This window comes from Penicillium griseofulvum (genome assembly GCF_001561935.1).
Source record: "Penicillium griseofulvum strain PG3 chromosome Unknown contig_84, whole genome shotgun sequence".
Classification (NCBI taxonomy): Eukaryota; Fungi; Ascomycota; class Eurotiomycetes; order Eurotiales; family Aspergillaceae; genus Penicillium; species Penicillium griseofulvum.
This window is the reverse complement of record NW_024467475.1, coordinates 2,044,172-2,060,188: the sequence shown is the minus strand read 5'-3', so window position 1 is coordinate 2,060,188 and position 16,017 is coordinate 2,044,172. Positions and strand designations below refer to the sequence as shown.

Genomic DNA, 16,017 nt, shown 5'->3' with positions numbered 1-16,017 from the left:
ATTTGCTAGCATGCATGGACGACAGCAAGAATTCCGCATTCAAAGATATAGAGGAATCCGAGATAAACGACCCCTCAGCACGCAAGAAAGTATCCCCCGATCGAACCATTTATCTCTCGCGAGCCATCCTCCCGAAGGAGGGACCGCTGAAGCTTTCTGATTTCGGCGAAGCTAGGATCGGGCCTGGTCCGTATGATTATCCTGCCATGCCTTTTCAATATCGCGCGCCTTACGTTACGCTCGAGGTGCCGTGGAGCTATCCGGTTGATATTTGGTGTGTTGGGCTTACGGTGCGTTCTGACTATATTCCACTTCTGATAGCTTCTTGCCATAAGTGCTGATCTTCACGTAGGCATGTGATCTTCTCGGGCTGGATATGCTTTTCAAAGCGGATCACACGGCCGGCGATATGTATGGGGCAGCACACTTTGCGGAGTTGATTGCCGTGCTGGGTCTGCCGCCTGCTGCGTTCCTAGAGCTCAATCCTGAGAAGGCGGCTCGGTTCTGGGATCAAGAGGGTATGTGTTGCTTGATGCAATTTGTGGTGAGATTTATTGCTAATTTGGTTATCTAGGGAAATGGAAGGATGTTGTCCCTATTCCGAAGATAGGCATGCTTGAGTCGTTGGAGGGTCAATTGGGTCTACCTCTTGCGTTTGTCAAGTTCTTGCGCAGAACTTTGACATGGATGCCGAATGAGAGAGCGACTGCTAAAGAACTTTTAGAGGATCCCTGGTTGAAAGGTTGAACTCGGGATGCTCTATGTATGATATCTGGACTGCTTGATAGAACAATCTCTACTCAGATCATTTTACCAGTTCTTTCGGCTTTTTTGCTATTGCAATCGTATCCTAAAGTAAATGGATTCGAAGGCAATTTAGACATTATTGACGTCAATTGAGTGTAGGTTGATAAATCTAACTACGGTTTTTGTATATTCCAACCCATTGTCAGTCCACTCAGCCCACAAAACAAAAGAATTCAACACCACAACGACCAAAAAGCAAAAAAGAAATTCTTGTGCATCATCCGTGAATCGAACACGGGCCTCGTCGATGGCAACGACGAATTCTACCACTAGACCAATGATGCTAGTTGATGTGTGGAGACTCGGTTGTTGGCTATAAGAGTGGATTGTGTGTAAGACAGCCCTAGAGGAGCTCCACTATACCCAGGTGGGATTCCATGTCGCCAACTCCTTTTGAGAGACATAGTAATGGCGGAATGCTTGACCATTGAATTGAATGCTATAATTAGCTCGTATTCTTCATATCCAATGCATCATTCCGGAGCTTTGGGGTATTCTCATCGTTTCATTTGTTTAGAATGATTACGCCCGAAGATATATATATAACGGATAGATTTCAATTATTTTCCATTTCGCCACAAATTAATCTGACGATAATCATCTCAGTAAGACAACAAATGGATACTAGATACACTGAAATGATACAGAAGAGGTAAAAAAATGTACTTGGTCATAAGGCATGAATAGATACATCGAAATGCAAAAGCAGTCAACCGGGGTGAAGAAAGGTAAAAGAATATGTAACAGAAATGTAACAAAAATGTAACAGAAATGGTATATGTAGAAAGAATCATTGTTCATCAGTGGTCGGGGGAGGGTTGACGATATCTCGTATCGCTGGAGAGAAAGGATATTGCTCGTCAAAGTGGTCCAGCTCACTTCCGTCACCACTGTACCCAATGCTATCGCGATTGTCATCAATGATGCGTCCGTACTCGAGTAAAACAAGATAGAGATAGATGTCAAGATCCTCGTTGCGCAGCGCGTGATGCGCCCATTCCCGACTTTGAGAGGCGATCACCTCAGCCTCAAAGCCATGCTCCTGGATATGCGGCTCAGTAATTGGCGCATCCACAGGGGATGCTTGTGGACCCAGACCGAGGAAGTAGGTCATTAACCCGTACAGGTCATCGTAGCGATTGTCCATGGGAACGAAATGACGCCAGGGGAAGAGCCTGGAGTCGTGCCATTCGCGGAAAATAGTTGCCTTAATCCCCAGGGACTTGCTGAGCTGGAATGCGCGCCAGCGGCCGGAGAAACTATGACCATCAATGTCGACGAGATATTTTGCCTTGAATTGCTCGCTAAAGTCCTTGGGCTTTTTGTAGGTCCACACATCGTCGTAGAAGGAGCAGTTCGGGATGCAGCCCCAAGATTCAGTGAATCCGACATCGAAGTGGTCCATTGCAAAATTGCTTGCGTTGAAATTGGGGTAGGTATGATACTGCCCCGGGCTGGTCTCGGAGAGGATTGAGACCGTCTCAGATCTCATGTCAGTTTCGTTGGTAATGTGCACAAAGCGTTGACGGTGCATGCGCTGCCAGTTATCTGCAAGTTGAACACCCCCGGATGTGACACCGCGCCAGATGAGAGTGTCGGATTTGTCTTTCCACTCGTAGTCGTGTCGCGAATTGTAGACGTACCGCTTATCGTCCATGAAATACATATTTGCAGGAAAAAGGATGTCATTGTTCACGCTAACCTTGCATTCACTAAAGACCGGGATCAGTTTTTTTGTGATGAGATTGCTGGATGCCGAGAACAAAAACCCATGGTTCTCCCCAAGAACGGGACCAACAGTGCAAAGATCCGAGGAAGCAGTAAAGTTAGTGACAAACCCACCCGAGGGGGATTTGTATAGCTTATCAGCATCCTCTACAGTGAGATTGTCATTCCGAGCGGGAGAGTCAGGGTCACAGGACTCCTTAGCGAAGTCCATGTATAGCTTCCCAGCGATCGAGAACCAGGATGGGTCGGGGCGTTCCTCGATGGTGGAATTCTCCTTATAAAGATAGTCCATATCCGGCGTGAATCTATCCTGCGCATCGCTAGGTAAGCTTCTAGTGCGGGCTTCGGCGCGGAGGTATTCTTGGGTATCCTCAAATGGAACCATAACTCGCGGCTGATCCATGATATTAAGCGCAATATCCATATCTGGAAGATACCGAACAATGCGCTTAACCGACTTCCTTAGCGTTTCAATCCTCCACCCTTCGACGGGGGAGTCAACGACCTTCTTATCGCGAATCTGTAAACCCGCGATTCCGTCGCTGAATTGTAGCTCGGCCGCCATCTTTCGAATTTCCGCCGGAGGTAGCGCCCAGAAAGGCCGTAGATCGCTTGTAATCTGCTGGAAATCGTCCATGTTGTGCGCCTTGTTTTTGCGTGCGAACATGTACCATTCCTTAAAACCGGGAGGCGGGTGTCTTCCATATTTCTCACGGTATTTGGCGACTGTTTGGCGGAAGCTTGTCGAGCGATCATTCTCATATGCAAGCCATTGTCGGTCCGCTTCCCTCATCAAGTCGCCGATAGGGTGTTTATCATGCGCATAACTTTCCGATCACGGGATTTGTTGTTGCGGAGAAAAGATTCAGATTAGGGAGGCGGATCACGGAGTTGTCGACAGTATGGGTGAGGAATAGGAGGTTGAGGAAACATATCGAGGTTACTGCGCAGCCCAGTACCAGGTAGAATACCCTGCGATTCCGAGGGAATGAGCCGAGCATTTAGAACGGTTCCCAAGATCGGGAGCTAGGTTCTAGCCGCACACTAAATTTCAACAATCTAGGGAGTGAAAAGATCAAAGCACGAAGGCTATGAGAGAGATGAGGAAAAGGACATGGTTGTAATAAACAGCTAAGAGCTGGCAAGAGGGGAAAAAAAAAGAAAGCCAAAAAAGTCGCCATAGGAGGCCTTAGCCTCCCCCCCAAACCCTGTTCCAACTGGAGACGCCAAGGGTTTATAACCATACTAATGGAGTTTTGGGTTAATTTTTGATTTGATGTTACATGTAATATTTTAGTAGGTATCAGGGACCTATCACACCGATCTATACCTCGTCGGCAACTTTGGTTAGAACAATGTAGATCATATTAAAAGGGGCTGATCAAAGAAAAGAACGTGGTCAAGTTGCCCAATCAGGAACTTTCGGAGTAGACGCCGAGCGAGTCCAAGAGTTTGACTCCTTTACGAACTTTTGTGTATCTGCTAAGCGTTACAAGAGATTAATAAATTACTCTGTATGTTGTACGGAGTACATATTCTGAAACTATTTCTTTTTCCTAATTCAATAAGAAATGAAGCATTTTAATATATCTTAGCCTAGCATATGTTTTGTATAGGCTAAACGTTAGGGTTTTTCTCTTCACGGGCCGACACATTCCTGACTCAGAACTTATATAAGCTGGTCTTGCGGCCCCGTGGGGCCTCAGGCGCCTCTAGCTAAGAGCTGTCCATGAGACTCTCACACATCTTCATTACAACTACTTTCAGCGCGCACAATTTCTCCTATGCAGATGACATGATCAACAACTCCTCATGGGTGACTGTCCCATCCGAAAATTATGGCCCTAAAACGTACTCGTGCCGCACTTGAGGCCGATCTTCAAGCAGAGCAATCCCCATACGCCTTCTATGGAACCCAGTTACCGCCACTTGAAGAGGGGGTTCGCGATGATGGCTCGTTTGTGCCAATATGGAAACAGGAAGTGAAGGATGAACATGGGAGCAAACGTCTTCATGGCGCATTCACCGGCGGATTCAGCGCGGGGTGAGTCCCTAGACCAATGACCCTTGGAAGCACAACCACTGACGTCTGTTAGATATTTCAACTCTGTCGGCTCGAAAGAAGGATGGACCCCTGCGACCTTCGTCTCATCGCGCCAGAACCGTGCCCAGAAGGTTGAACAGAAACGACCCGAGGATTTTATGGACGCAGATGACTTGCGAGAACAGGAAGAAGCTAGACAACTACAGACAGCCGATGAATTCGCGGGTTTTGGTTCGACCGAACTAGATGCGACACGCAGAGCAGGACTTATGGATATCTTGAAAACCGGCGGAGAGACTATGGGAGTAAAGCTCTTGAAAAAGATGGGTTGGCGCGAAGGTCAAGGGATTGGGCCTAAGGTGCGACGCAAAGCCAATCTGGATGAAAGTTTTGCTCCAGGTGGTGATACGGGGGAAACCTACCTTTTCGCTCCTGAAAACCCACCCATGGTTGCCTTCATTCGCAAGACCGACCGCAAAGGTCTTGGGTTTGAAGGCGAATCGCGTTTGGATTCCCACAATGCTTTGCAACCTATTCCCGATCGCGAGGAATCAGATTCATTCTTTGGGGGCCGATTGGCTATTAAAGGGAAACCTCAGCCGCCAAAATTGAATGATTCACGGCGGGGAGGACTCGGGGTTGGCCCTCTCAATGACACTGGGTCGGACGATGAGGATCCTTATTCCCTAGGTCCACAAATCTCATATAACAAGACCATTGGAGGGGATAAGAAGAAAAAGAAAAAGGCCAAACCAGAACCAGCAATTGCGTCGTCCAACCCACTCTTGAATATAAAGCCCGTGTTCATTTCGAAGAAGGTAGCCGCATCACGCGGGCCTGGAGGCTTCAGAAAGTGCCGCGACGGGCGCCTACCGTTAGATGGATTTATTCTTGCAGATGGCATCGCAGGATTGTCTATTTCAGAGAAGAAATACGAACCTCCTGTGATACCCGACGACTGGAAGTCGGCCAAACAAATCTCGTCAGAAAAACGGGACAAATCGAATTATGTTTCAACAGCTGATGCTGCAAAAGCCTCATCGCTCAATCCCACGGCCAGAGCAGCACTTCTGGGCGAAGCTCAATTACCTGGGAAGTCTGTCTTTGACTATATGACCCCCGAGGGACGAGCGAAGCTTGCCAAACTCACCGGCAACGCCAATTTACCTCCAGCTTTAGGAGAGAAGGCGCCCGAAGGATACAAACTCCCCGAATCACAAAAACGCAAGGATCTTTGGGACCTTGTGCCAAAACTTGACAAACAGATTGCCGCCCAAGCTCTAGCTCGGGCCGTTAGTGGGTGGATGCCTTACCAAGAAGATGAGAAAAAGCGTGCACGCTACCAAATATTCCTCGAAGTCAGTGCCGGGACTCGCTCTACCCTCCCAGAACGGGCGGAGGGTTCCAGCACCGATGAATGGGTTATAGAGATGCAGGAATTTGGCCGAGCTGCAGAGGTCTTCAAACCCATGTCCGGAGTTATGGCATCCCGATTTACCTCCTCGTCCACTGCGCCCAAGGTTGTCTCGGATGCCTCCGATTCTACAGAATCTGGGCTCAACAGACCCTCCGAAAAGCCAGACGACCCTGCAGTAGCGGCTGCCAAAATTGGCATGTTCGGCCCAATGACCAGAAGTACAATTCCCTTCTACCCAACTCGTCTTCTATGCAAGCGATTCAACGTCAAACCACCCCCGAACGTGCAACTTGACCCCGGCGAACGGCCTGAAGCTTCCAGTTCGGGGCCCGGCACGCGTTTCCAGTCTGCTGGATTCCAAACCGACACTGGTCCAAAACAATTGGTGTCGCAGGATATCATGAACCAACTTCTCATAGACTCGTTAGGTTATCTACCTACAGCAGAAGGCCTTGATCCATCTGCGAGTGGTCAGCCTGCGGCGCCACCGGTAGTTATTGAACCTGAGCGCAATGATGCACTGGAGGCAGAACGGCCTGGCGACGCTGTTTTCAAAGCTATCTTTGGTAGTGACGACGAAGATGACTAAAATTGCCCATTTGTACATATAATCCAATAAAAATGTATTTTTTAGTTATGGCCCTGTACTCTATACGAATTAAGCAGTTGTGCTTTGTAGATCACTGTGAGACTTTTGGAGTCGGCCCAGTTGGCAGACCGAATGGGAGAGACTGTGGAATGTTACCCTTGTTTCTATTTGATTCTCTTCATTTTTTATTCCTTTTCTTTTCTCTTACCTTTTGCCTACTTACCAGGTCTGTGCTCAGCCTTAAAGATCTAGTCGCTTTAGAGCGTTGAGATCGACGCTACTCCACGCAACCCCCGAACGCCCCTCTCAAATTACTTCCCCTCCTCATATGGAGCTCCTTGATCGCTAGCAAGATGGTAAAGAGCCCCCGAACCCAGCCCTCAGGACCTGTACATATATTATCGTCATTAAGACTGGTCACATTGCTTGGCACTATTCAATGTCGCACGACTTCAAAGCCCCGGCTCTCATTTCCATACCAAACCCGCAATCGCCCCATACATCATAACTAACAACCCCCTTTTTAACACAGGGCTGCTGCGCGTCTCTGTTGTCGCGCAATGACGATAACCAACCCCAAGAGCGTATCTCTACAGCAACGAGGAATACCACCGATCGCTCCACACAACAACGAACACGGCGCGCCCCAAACCTCCCTCTAAACGTACACTACAACCAGCCCGTGCGCAACCACGTATGGCGCAGCAAGCGACGCACATGGACGCGCGCACAGCTCGACCGCGAGCGCATCGAGTTCTTCGAGACACGTGTCACAGGCAGGCCGGAGATCTGGGCTGCTGTTTCGACGGTTATATCGCTGATTCGAAGCGGTGATTTGGTTACTGCGCAGAGTATTATTGATGCTGCCGGGATTACTGTTCCCACTGGAGATCTTTGTGAGGGTTGTTATGATGAGCAGGGCGTGCTTTACAGGGTTCCGCAATGTGTTGTTAGTGATCCGGAGAACATGGTTCCTTCGTCTTCGCGGACGGCTAGTGAAGATGGCGGTCCTGCTGGATATGAGCCGGATACTGGGGGAATCTCGGATGGAAAGCTTGCTACGGATGATGCTTCTGGGGACGAGTTGATTTCTCAGGATGTTGAACATCGGGATGAGAAAGGGAAGACGAGTGAGCGGGATTTGATCCGTGTGTTTGCTCGTTTGAGTGACGGGGGTCCTGATATCGTGCTTTCTATTGGTAAGGGTCAGCCCGTGGGGCTTTTGGCGAGGAAGGTTCATCAGGAAGCTAAGGTTGTTTTTATCTGTTCGTTTTGTTTTGTGGATTATTGCTGATTATTGTTTAGCTCGAGGATGGTAGGCGTGTTCGAATCGCTTACTTGGGTCGCTTGCTGAATGAGCGTCAACCGCTTGTTGATCAGGGATGGAAGACTGGCCATGTTGTCAATGCTTTGGTCGTTTCCCCTGTTGATGATCTAGGTCTTGGACACCGATCCTAGGAGTGCTACGGACTTTTAGGCGCTGATGGTCGGCATCACTCATTTCTTCTTCTCTATTTGGACAGCGTTGTGGCGTTTCTGTCATCTGATCTCTTTCTGCATAATACCCCGAGTCTTTTGTTTTCTTTTCTTCAATTACAACCAGATACTCTTCTCTCATATCCTCTGGAATGATCTCTCGGGGAATATTCATACTCTTGAGCCAACTGGCTCTCAACTCTGTCGACTTATGTGCATCTAATTCATCTAGTTACCGTGCAATGTCAATGACTTTGACTTTAATGTTTTGCTTGACAAACCACCCACTACTAGTTGTCCACTGGCTGTCGCCCGCAGGGACGAAGTCAAACCGCCGCACGAGTTGTGGTAAAAGTTTTGTCATTTCGAGGAGTGAGATGTTCTTACCGATGCATGTTCTTGCACCGGCACCAAACTGTAGATGCTATCAGCACGACTTATTCCATTTGTCGGAGGACAGGACATACCCCTAAGAAATGACGATCTAAGAACGCGAGTTGTTCTTTGCCAACCAACCATCGCTCGGGTCGAAACTCGTGTACATCTTTGCCCCATATGCTCTCATCGCTATGGATCACCCATGCATTTACGCCCACCACCGTCTGTTAACACATGATTAGCCTTTGTTTCTGAAGAGGGCCAGCTTGAGTTGCTTGAAACCTACACCTTGTGGGAAATGTCTGCCCGCGATCTCTGCGCCACCCTCAGGAACCACTCTGCTGAGAATCTGGCCGACTGCTGCATGCAGTCTCAAGGCCTCTTTAATGGTAGCCTGCAAATATGAAAGCTTTTGACCTTCTTGGAAAGTCACCGGGTCCGAAAGATTTCCTTGTTCAGCGGCCGTCTCAATCTCATCCCGGAGCTTCTGTAAGCAACCCGGATTCTTCATGAGAAAGTAGATAACAGCACTCATGCTGATGCCAGTTGTGTCCGAGCCAGCACCGATGTTACCAGCAATCACATTATTGATGGTGGAGTGATCCAGCTTGCCAGCTTCGTTCAATTCAATGCATTTAGCTAGAAAGTCCTTTCGATCGCTGGTGGTGACACCCTTCATCCTTGCACCGATCTCCCTCTTTACCACTCGTTGCATGACCTTCCAATGACTTTCAATAGGTACGACACTCTGAAACCAGAGGTACCATGGATGAATCTCAGGAACAAGGCCCACCATGGAACCGTAACTTACCGCCGCGACATGAATAGCATGCAGAAGTCCGTCCTTGTCATGACCGGCTTCGACCAAGCCGAATGATCGCCCCAGCGTTATTTCGCCGATCACGTCGAATGCGTAAAATTGCATCCAGGTGAACAAATCAAACACACGCCCGTGCTGAGCATGGTCGGCCAAAGCAGACATGAATTCGCCATTAACTTGGTCTACGAATGGCTCGTAGGACACCAAAGAGCTCATGGCGTACATATTGGAGGTCTTTTTGCGTTCTATTGCATGATTCTCATTGATCGTCTCCGAAAAGACATCCTTGTGGCCCATAGAAGGTGCACCGAAGGGGGTGTAAAATTCGGATTTACTGAACTTTGACCCAGGGCCATAAATGGTACGGATTGCAGTCGGGTCGCTGATGCTGTAACGATTCGGGGCCAACCGGACAATAGGACCTATCCAGAATTAGTATACAAATCTGTGTTGCGTGAATTGACATACCATATTGTTTGTGTAGAGCGACTGTCACAAGTTCCAATTGACCTTGCCAGTTTTTGTACAACTCCCACAAACGAGTATATCGAGTGAGGATTGGGCTTTTGACATCACGTAGAGGACTGAAGTAATCCCCGAGCAGATAATACAGGATCAAGAGGGTGCTTCCTGCGGCAATGAGCGTCGGAACATCATATGGTATGTATGTAGCTTGAGAAATCATATTGTAGAAAAAATCTTGCCAGTCATAATTCTGACCAAGGCAATACAACTGAGGGCTAACTGGGTTATTATTTAAACTGTTTATCATAGGTTTCCGATGATTCCGCGGGATGCACAGAAGGGGATGCAAGGATCTCGGAACAAGGCCGCGGAAGCGTCTTGGAGACTTGGAATATATTCGCTTGGGACTATAGAGGCCTCTTCACGGAACGGTCCGCTAATTTGCGGGGTTGAGCTTCGTTCTTAATAAATACCATGTGTTTTCTAGTAACCTTGAAGGTAAGGTAGACTAGAGCTACCTAAATCCCGGCGTATATTTAGTTTAACTCCAGAATTCTGACCTGATCTACCAGGTACTAATCCTAACATCACTGTATAAGAACCTATCTCAGAAAGGCCATTTTGACCGCAAATGAGATGGGTCTGACCTCGAAACATTTGACTATGAACTAATTTGTGAAGTGGCTATATGATGTCTACACCTAGACCTCCGCAAAGCCCACAAAGGGGTTCGAGACCTGTCCAAAGCATTCTTGATATGGCGGAACTTCCAAAATACCCTTTGTATAACATATATGCTTTTTACTACAGCATCCCAATCAAAGATGTCTCCCCGAAACTAACCATTCTTCTTATCCCTGGAGCCTGGCATCAAGGCAGCACTTTCGAACCAGTAGCAGCACTCCTATTGTCACAGAGGTATTCCATGGAAACACTTGCATTATTGTTTGTTGGCAGAAAGGATGTATGTTCACAGCCTGTACATCTTTTCTCAGAAAACAATATAAAATTGGCGAGAATTTCTAGTTATGCTAAATCACTATATATACTGTCCTGCATAAATTAGCGGCATGCCTACAGAGGACAGAATTTTTCAAGTGCTGTCCGCGTAATACAAATGTGACTACTCCGTATAGACATCAAATATTTAAGTCCGAACCGTTTGTTAAGTTTAACTAGTCCCCCGAGCTACGCCAAAAGAGGAGAAATTGTCATCGACCTCGGGAGCCAATAGCACCCGTTAGACGATCACTTGACCCGCCTACGTCCGAGGCGCCCAGAGTGTCTATGGCGGAATTCTCTCAGCCAACAATACTTGGCCCTTGGCATCCTTCGGAGTAAAGGTTGTTCCATGGAGTTTCTCCGATCCATCTGCACCTTTAACTCTAAAAGGCGGGTACGCTAAGCCAAAAACAGCAAAAAAGTCATCAGTCGTCGGTCCCGAGGTCTGAACTATAGAAAGGCGAAGAAAACTCTCTCGGAGATGGCAGAAGTCCGGCTTTGAAATGCAATTTCTGAGAATCACGACCACGGGAATTCTGGACTTTAGAGGTTAAATCCGAGTGCTTTGAAATGCGAAAAGTCTGTATATACTTAGCTAGAAGCCTGAAGGAAAAAGATAAATAGTTCACCGATGCCCCCGAACTCTGAGTCCTAAACTCATCAAGATATTTCATTCCAATCATCACCCAGATTTAAACAGCCAAAGTTTCTTTATTCAAGATGTCCCGTTACGCAGAAGCTCATTCGAACCCTGCTGGCCCCGGCGACGCTCGCCCAACAGCTCTCCAGATTATCAAGGATGAAGCAGCAGAGGGCAAGCTAGCCGGGAAGGTGATTGTCATCACAGGCACTTCGTCTGGAATCGGAATTGAGACAGCTCGTGCTCTCTCTTTGACTGGAGCTAGGCTATTGTTGACGGCACGAGACCTGAACAAAGCCAAGTCTGCTCTCGGGGGAATTCTCGAACGAGACGGCATTGAACTTGTTGAGATGGACAACACTTCCTTGAGCAGTGTGCGTGCTGCCACCCAAACCATTCTCCAGAAGTCGAACGGCCTAGTCAACATCCTAGTCAACAACGCCGGTATCATGGCCTTACAGAAGCTAGAGCACACCAACGACGGCTTTGAAATGCAGTTTGGAGTCAACCATCTCGCCCATTTCCTTCTCTTTGAGCTTTTGAAACCAGCTCTCCTCGCCAGCGCCAGTCCTGAATTCTCGTCTCGAGTCGTCAACGTCTCTTCGTCTGCCCACCATGTAGCCTCGATCAATGAAGCAGGTGACTACAATTTCGAGAAGACTGAATACAACGACTGGGTTTCTTACGGACAATCCAAGACCGCCAATATCTACATGGCCAACGAGATCGAGCGGCGCTACGGGTCGCGAGGACTCCATGCTACCAGCCTTCATCCTGGCACGATTGCAACGGGGCTTACGCAGCATATGGACCCTGCGATGCTGGAAATCTTCAAGAAAGATGAAGGGGTATTCAAAATGATGAAGTCGCCAGAGCAGGGGGCTGCAACGACAGTGTGGGCTGCGATTGGCCAAGAATGGGAGAAGAAGGGTGGAGAATTCCTTGCTGATTGTGGAAAAACCACACGGGGCAATGACAATCGTGAGATTGCCGGTGCAGGCTTTGCAGGGCATGCATATGATCCCGAGAGAGAGGCTCGGCTCTGGAAAGACTCCCTGAAGATGGTGGGGTTGAAGGATGATCAGTAGGCGAAGTGGAACAGAATTAGTAGGAATGATGTGGTGACCATATCACCATTGCTACTTAACTGCCTTTTGTCAGTAACTGCTACCTTTGGAAGATGTCAGGCTAGATAGTCAAGCATAGCTAGAATGAATCGCACGTTTTATAAAGCTCAATCCGCCCTCCCCCGCTCCTCGGCGATTCACCAGACTCCATATCCATATCCAAGTCGGAAGTTAGTTTTGAAACATATTTTGCGCCATGCCTACCATAATTTGTACAAGAGCAATATTATATTGGCAAACCGCAGAAAACATATATAAACATCGACTGCTATGCTAGTGCTAACGTATCTATCCTCCACTCAACGCTACGTGCGAGAGCGGTGGTGACGGGTAGCTCCTCGACATCGCGAGTCTTATAGGTTCCTCTCCTCTTTTCATCCTCCAGTGGTTGCTTATTTCCACCAACTCATCGCAGCCCTCCGCGAAACATGCCCATTTCGCGAGAAAACCGGGCGTGGCCTCCCAGCTCTTCATCTCGTGCGGCTCGCCCCAGACAATGAGCCCGGTACGTCCGGCGGTCACTTCATCTAGATCCATCCCAGATGAAAGGGCTAGGGGCCGTTGAGCTTCGGGAACTTTGGCAGGAACGGGCGCGTCTCGTCGTCGCTGCACTGGCGTCGAGTTCAATAGATCACCGACAAGGTCTTGCATCAGCTCCCAAGGGTCGAACCGGCCTTCGTATCTGATAAGGTTGTCACGGAGGCTGGGAAAGGGGATGACGTTAATCCAGGATGAGTGGTCGCGAGTTTGCTGGAGGGCCGTGGGGATGAGGCAGGGAGGGATGTCGCGCTTGATAGGGTAGAGGGCCGTGTCGTCATGACAGGGCGAAGAAATGGTGCAGATGGTCGAGTCGACGGGTACGGTGTTGAGAGTACGCATATTAGAGATGAAGGCGCGGAAGACATTATACTGAATGAGATGGAGGAGATGGTCCAAGGACAAAGGAAAAGTAAAGGGCAGGGGTTCCAAATTTACGGGCTGGTGGTGGGCAGTGGATGGTGATCCTCGTAGGACGTCTGTACGCTTGGCTGTAGAGCGTGGTATGCCTGTGTACGTGTAAGGCGGTTGCAGGGAGAACGAAGTGTTTGTCGCACGTCCCGATGCTAGCGAGATTTCCTGTGAGGGAATATGCTCGGGCTCGTCGAGGCGCCAGCGCCTCACCCGGAATGGGCGCGACTCCTGACTATGATTTGAGTCTCTGCCCTTGAGGCGTAGTCCTGTAAGGTTTCTCAGTATAGAACGGGTTATAGTAGCGAGGGCCATACTTACGGTGTGCTCTTTGATTCTTCCGGTTCTGAACTCTCCTGCACTGCTTGTTGGCATCCGCTTCACGGTCGTCTATGGTCTGTCTCGCTGCGCCCTGGAGCCAAGAAAGCTGACTCCCGACATACTCCATCGTCCTGGTTTAGCGAAGGCCTAATTTTGTGTAATGTTTTCGATATGTGATATCTAGAAGTGAGCAAAGCAGACTAGTACTAGTCATAGTTCGGGCTGAAGTATCCCGCTTGAGATACGCTGAAGTAAAAAGTCCCACTGCGAGCTAAGTAACTCTTAAGGGAAGAGCGGGCCCTATATGCACATGGCTTAGGGAGGCTAGGCTAGAAACGGCAAAAAAGTCATCGCTCTCAAACTCTAAATGGAAATTGAGTGTTCTGATTCGTTGAAAATTTACCTAGTCCGATCTCGGAACAGAGATTCACCGCGTGGCGTTGGGCGTTTGGCACGATTAATCCGCTCTGGCTACAAGCTACCCATGCAGATCTAAGGCAAATAGACTGATTCTTTAGCTGACTAACGGACTCTCCGGGATTATGCACAACATACACTTTGTGTGATTGAAATACTCCATACCAGAGCTGTCCATAAAAAGCAACCTTTAGAATAAGTCGGCGTCTTATGGGAGTATTCGATCTTTGTCCCTTCTGGGTCCTTGGGAAAAGCCTTCAGCTATTCCAACCTTGGAAGGTTGATTCCAAGATTATTATGGAAGAAAATAAACAAGGCTAGAACAATAATAGTATTGACCGAATTGAGGGTAAAATATTGCCTTTATGAATCTGTTTTGTTTATAGAAATGGGCCTTACGTGACCGCTCTTTCTACCGGATACTGCCTGGCACTCAAGACCTTCCCTTTTCTATTTTAATTCTCATCCCTTGCCGCTTTTTGACCACTAAGTAAAACCAAGCACGTCCCTGAGTATCCTGACTTCCAAGGTTGGTCATGGCCATTACATAATCATCTGATCTGCCCCGCCCTTGGGGCTGCCCGGTGGACCAGGGCTCACTGAGCATCACCCGAACGCTGAGTGTTCACTGAGTGTATTGGTAGGGATGAGCGGCCTGGGTAAGCTACATAAATACAATGCGACACGCTAGCCACATCACATGCAGACCTACCTAATTCGATCTCCGTCGTCCTATCAAAGAAGGACTGCGCCGTTAACGTGACTGTTCATCCTTTGTTGTAGCGGTCTCATTCCTATCCAAGTAAAAGGCCACAGTGGGGCTATTTAACTAACCTATCATTTTCCCAATTCAACCTACAACATATGCTTCTGAGATACTGGGAATACCCCTGGGCATACCTCACTAATAGCTCAGCGATCCCTTAATCGGACTTTAGAGCACCAGCTTGATGTGTTGCTATGATATTGTTGATCGTCTCCTCGACCTTCGGAGAAGTCAACGGGTTTTTTTTTTTTTTTTTTTTTTGGTACGGCAGGCATCAATATGGACGTGTCAATAAACCACCAGGGACAGTTTCAGGTCTTCCTGGGCCATGAACTCTGAAGACCACAGTTTCTGGAATACGACACTGGTTTTAAACACTCTAATACTGTACCCATTCGAAGATTTTAAGAATACTTGAGAGCTACTTAATCTATTTAGTGCCCTTATTTTCTTCGGCCATTCCCAGTAGTGACGCTTTGAGGCATCTCTTAACATGGCTTCTGCATCCCTCACCCATTCCAATCGATCTAAATCTGTCAAAATGTCCATGTGCCAAAAACAAGGTCGTCACAAATCAAGCCCAATGAGAAAAAGCGTCTGAATACAGCAACATGGTGCAACGCTGATATCTGTGTGGGCATCAGTCTTTGGGAAACTGGCCAAGTATTTATCTTGTCAGGGGATGCTTCGGGGCTACCAAGCCCAGGACATCTCTAAACTGGATGAAATTTTTTTTACTGTAGACTTGGGGGGTGCCTAGGTACTAGGAAAAATGCGCTGATTTGGAATGGAGACTGTTGTCCACCCAATAATATTCAACAAACACACTACTTCTTTCAGTTATGTAAAAAGAAAATGAAGTATTCCAAATAACCGTTGTTTGCTTGTTATTGTTCCTAAACATCATGTCTCTTCAACTGGTGTCTTTACACTTAGCCCGTGTTTCCATTTGCATTCTAAATGTTGATTACCCATACCAGACTTTGCCTCAAGTATTGACTCAGTATATATGCCTTTGTAGAACTGGAAAAAAAACAGGTGGGCAATAATCACTACTTTTTGTCTTGTTTCA

At 47.9% G+C, this 16,017-nt stretch overlaps 7 protein-coding genes across 7 annotated transcripts; 4 read left to right on the top strand and 3 right to left on the bottom strand.

The window, feature by feature from the left end:
• Positions 1–14: 14 nt before the first annotated feature.
• On the top strand, positions 15–747 carry PGRI_052920 (uncharacterized protein; the record flags this gene model as incomplete). The annotated part of the gene is made up of 3 exons (XM_040793005.1): positions 15–290; positions 353–518; positions 575–747. The coding sequence occupies 3 exons, from the start codon at positions 15–17 to the stop codon at positions 745–747; spliced, it is 615 nt and encodes a 204-aa protein (XP_040644972.1).
• An 850-nt stretch (positions 748–1,597) lies between these two features.
• On the bottom strand, positions 1,598–3,328 carry PGRI_052910 (Lipopolysaccharide-modifying protein; the record flags this gene model as incomplete). Its single annotated transcript, XM_040793004.1, has 1 exon — positions 1,598–3,328. One exon carries the CDS (start codon positions 3,326–3,328, stop codon positions 1,598–1,600), a length of 1,731 nt encoding a protein of 576 aa, XP_040644971.1.
• Positions 3,329–4,373: 1,045 nt separating this feature from the next.
• PGRI_052900 (uncharacterized protein) lies at positions 4,374–6,585 on the top strand (the record flags this gene model as incomplete). The annotated part of the gene is made up of 2 exons (XM_040793003.1): positions 4,374–4,579; positions 4,632–6,585. The coding sequence occupies 2 exons, from the start codon at positions 4,374–4,376 to the stop codon at positions 6,583–6,585; spliced, it is 2,160 nt and encodes a 719-aa protein (XP_040644970.1).
• Positions 6,586–6,938: 353 nt separating this feature from the next.
• PGRI_052890 (uncharacterized protein) lies at positions 6,939–8,043 on the top strand (the record flags this gene model as incomplete). Its single annotated transcript, XM_040793002.1, has 3 exons — positions 6,939–6,941; positions 7,118–7,837; positions 7,891–8,043. 3 exons carry the CDS (start codon positions 6,939–6,941, stop codon positions 8,041–8,043), a joined length of 876 nt encoding a protein of 291 aa, XP_040644969.1.
• A 250-nt stretch (positions 8,044–8,293) lies between these two features.
• Positions 8,294–9,944, bottom strand: PGRI_052880 (cytochrome P450; the record flags this gene model as incomplete). Its single annotated transcript, XM_040793001.1, has 4 exons — positions 8,294–8,476; positions 8,529–8,663; positions 8,726–9,681; positions 9,728–9,944. 4 exons carry the CDS (start codon positions 9,942–9,944, stop codon positions 8,294–8,296), a joined length of 1,491 nt encoding a protein of 496 aa, XP_040644968.1.
• Positions 9,945–11,446: 1,502 nt separating this feature from the next.
• On the top strand, positions 11,447–12,454 carry PGRI_052870 (putative short-chain dehydrogenase/reductase; the record flags this gene model as incomplete). Its single annotated transcript, XM_040793000.1, has 1 exon — positions 11,447–12,454. The coding sequence occupies one exon, from the start codon at positions 11,447–11,449 to the stop codon at positions 12,452–12,454; it is 1,008 nt and encodes a 335-aa protein (XP_040644967.1).
• A 327-nt stretch (positions 12,455–12,781) lies between these two features.
• Positions 12,782–13,889, bottom strand: PGRI_052860 (uncharacterized protein; the record flags this gene model as incomplete). Its single annotated transcript, XM_040792999.1, has 2 exons — positions 12,782–13,710; positions 13,763–13,889. 2 exons carry the CDS (start codon positions 13,887–13,889, stop codon positions 12,782–12,784), a joined length of 1,056 nt encoding a protein of 351 aa, XP_040644966.1.
• Positions 13,890–16,017: the final 2,128 nt, after the last annotated feature.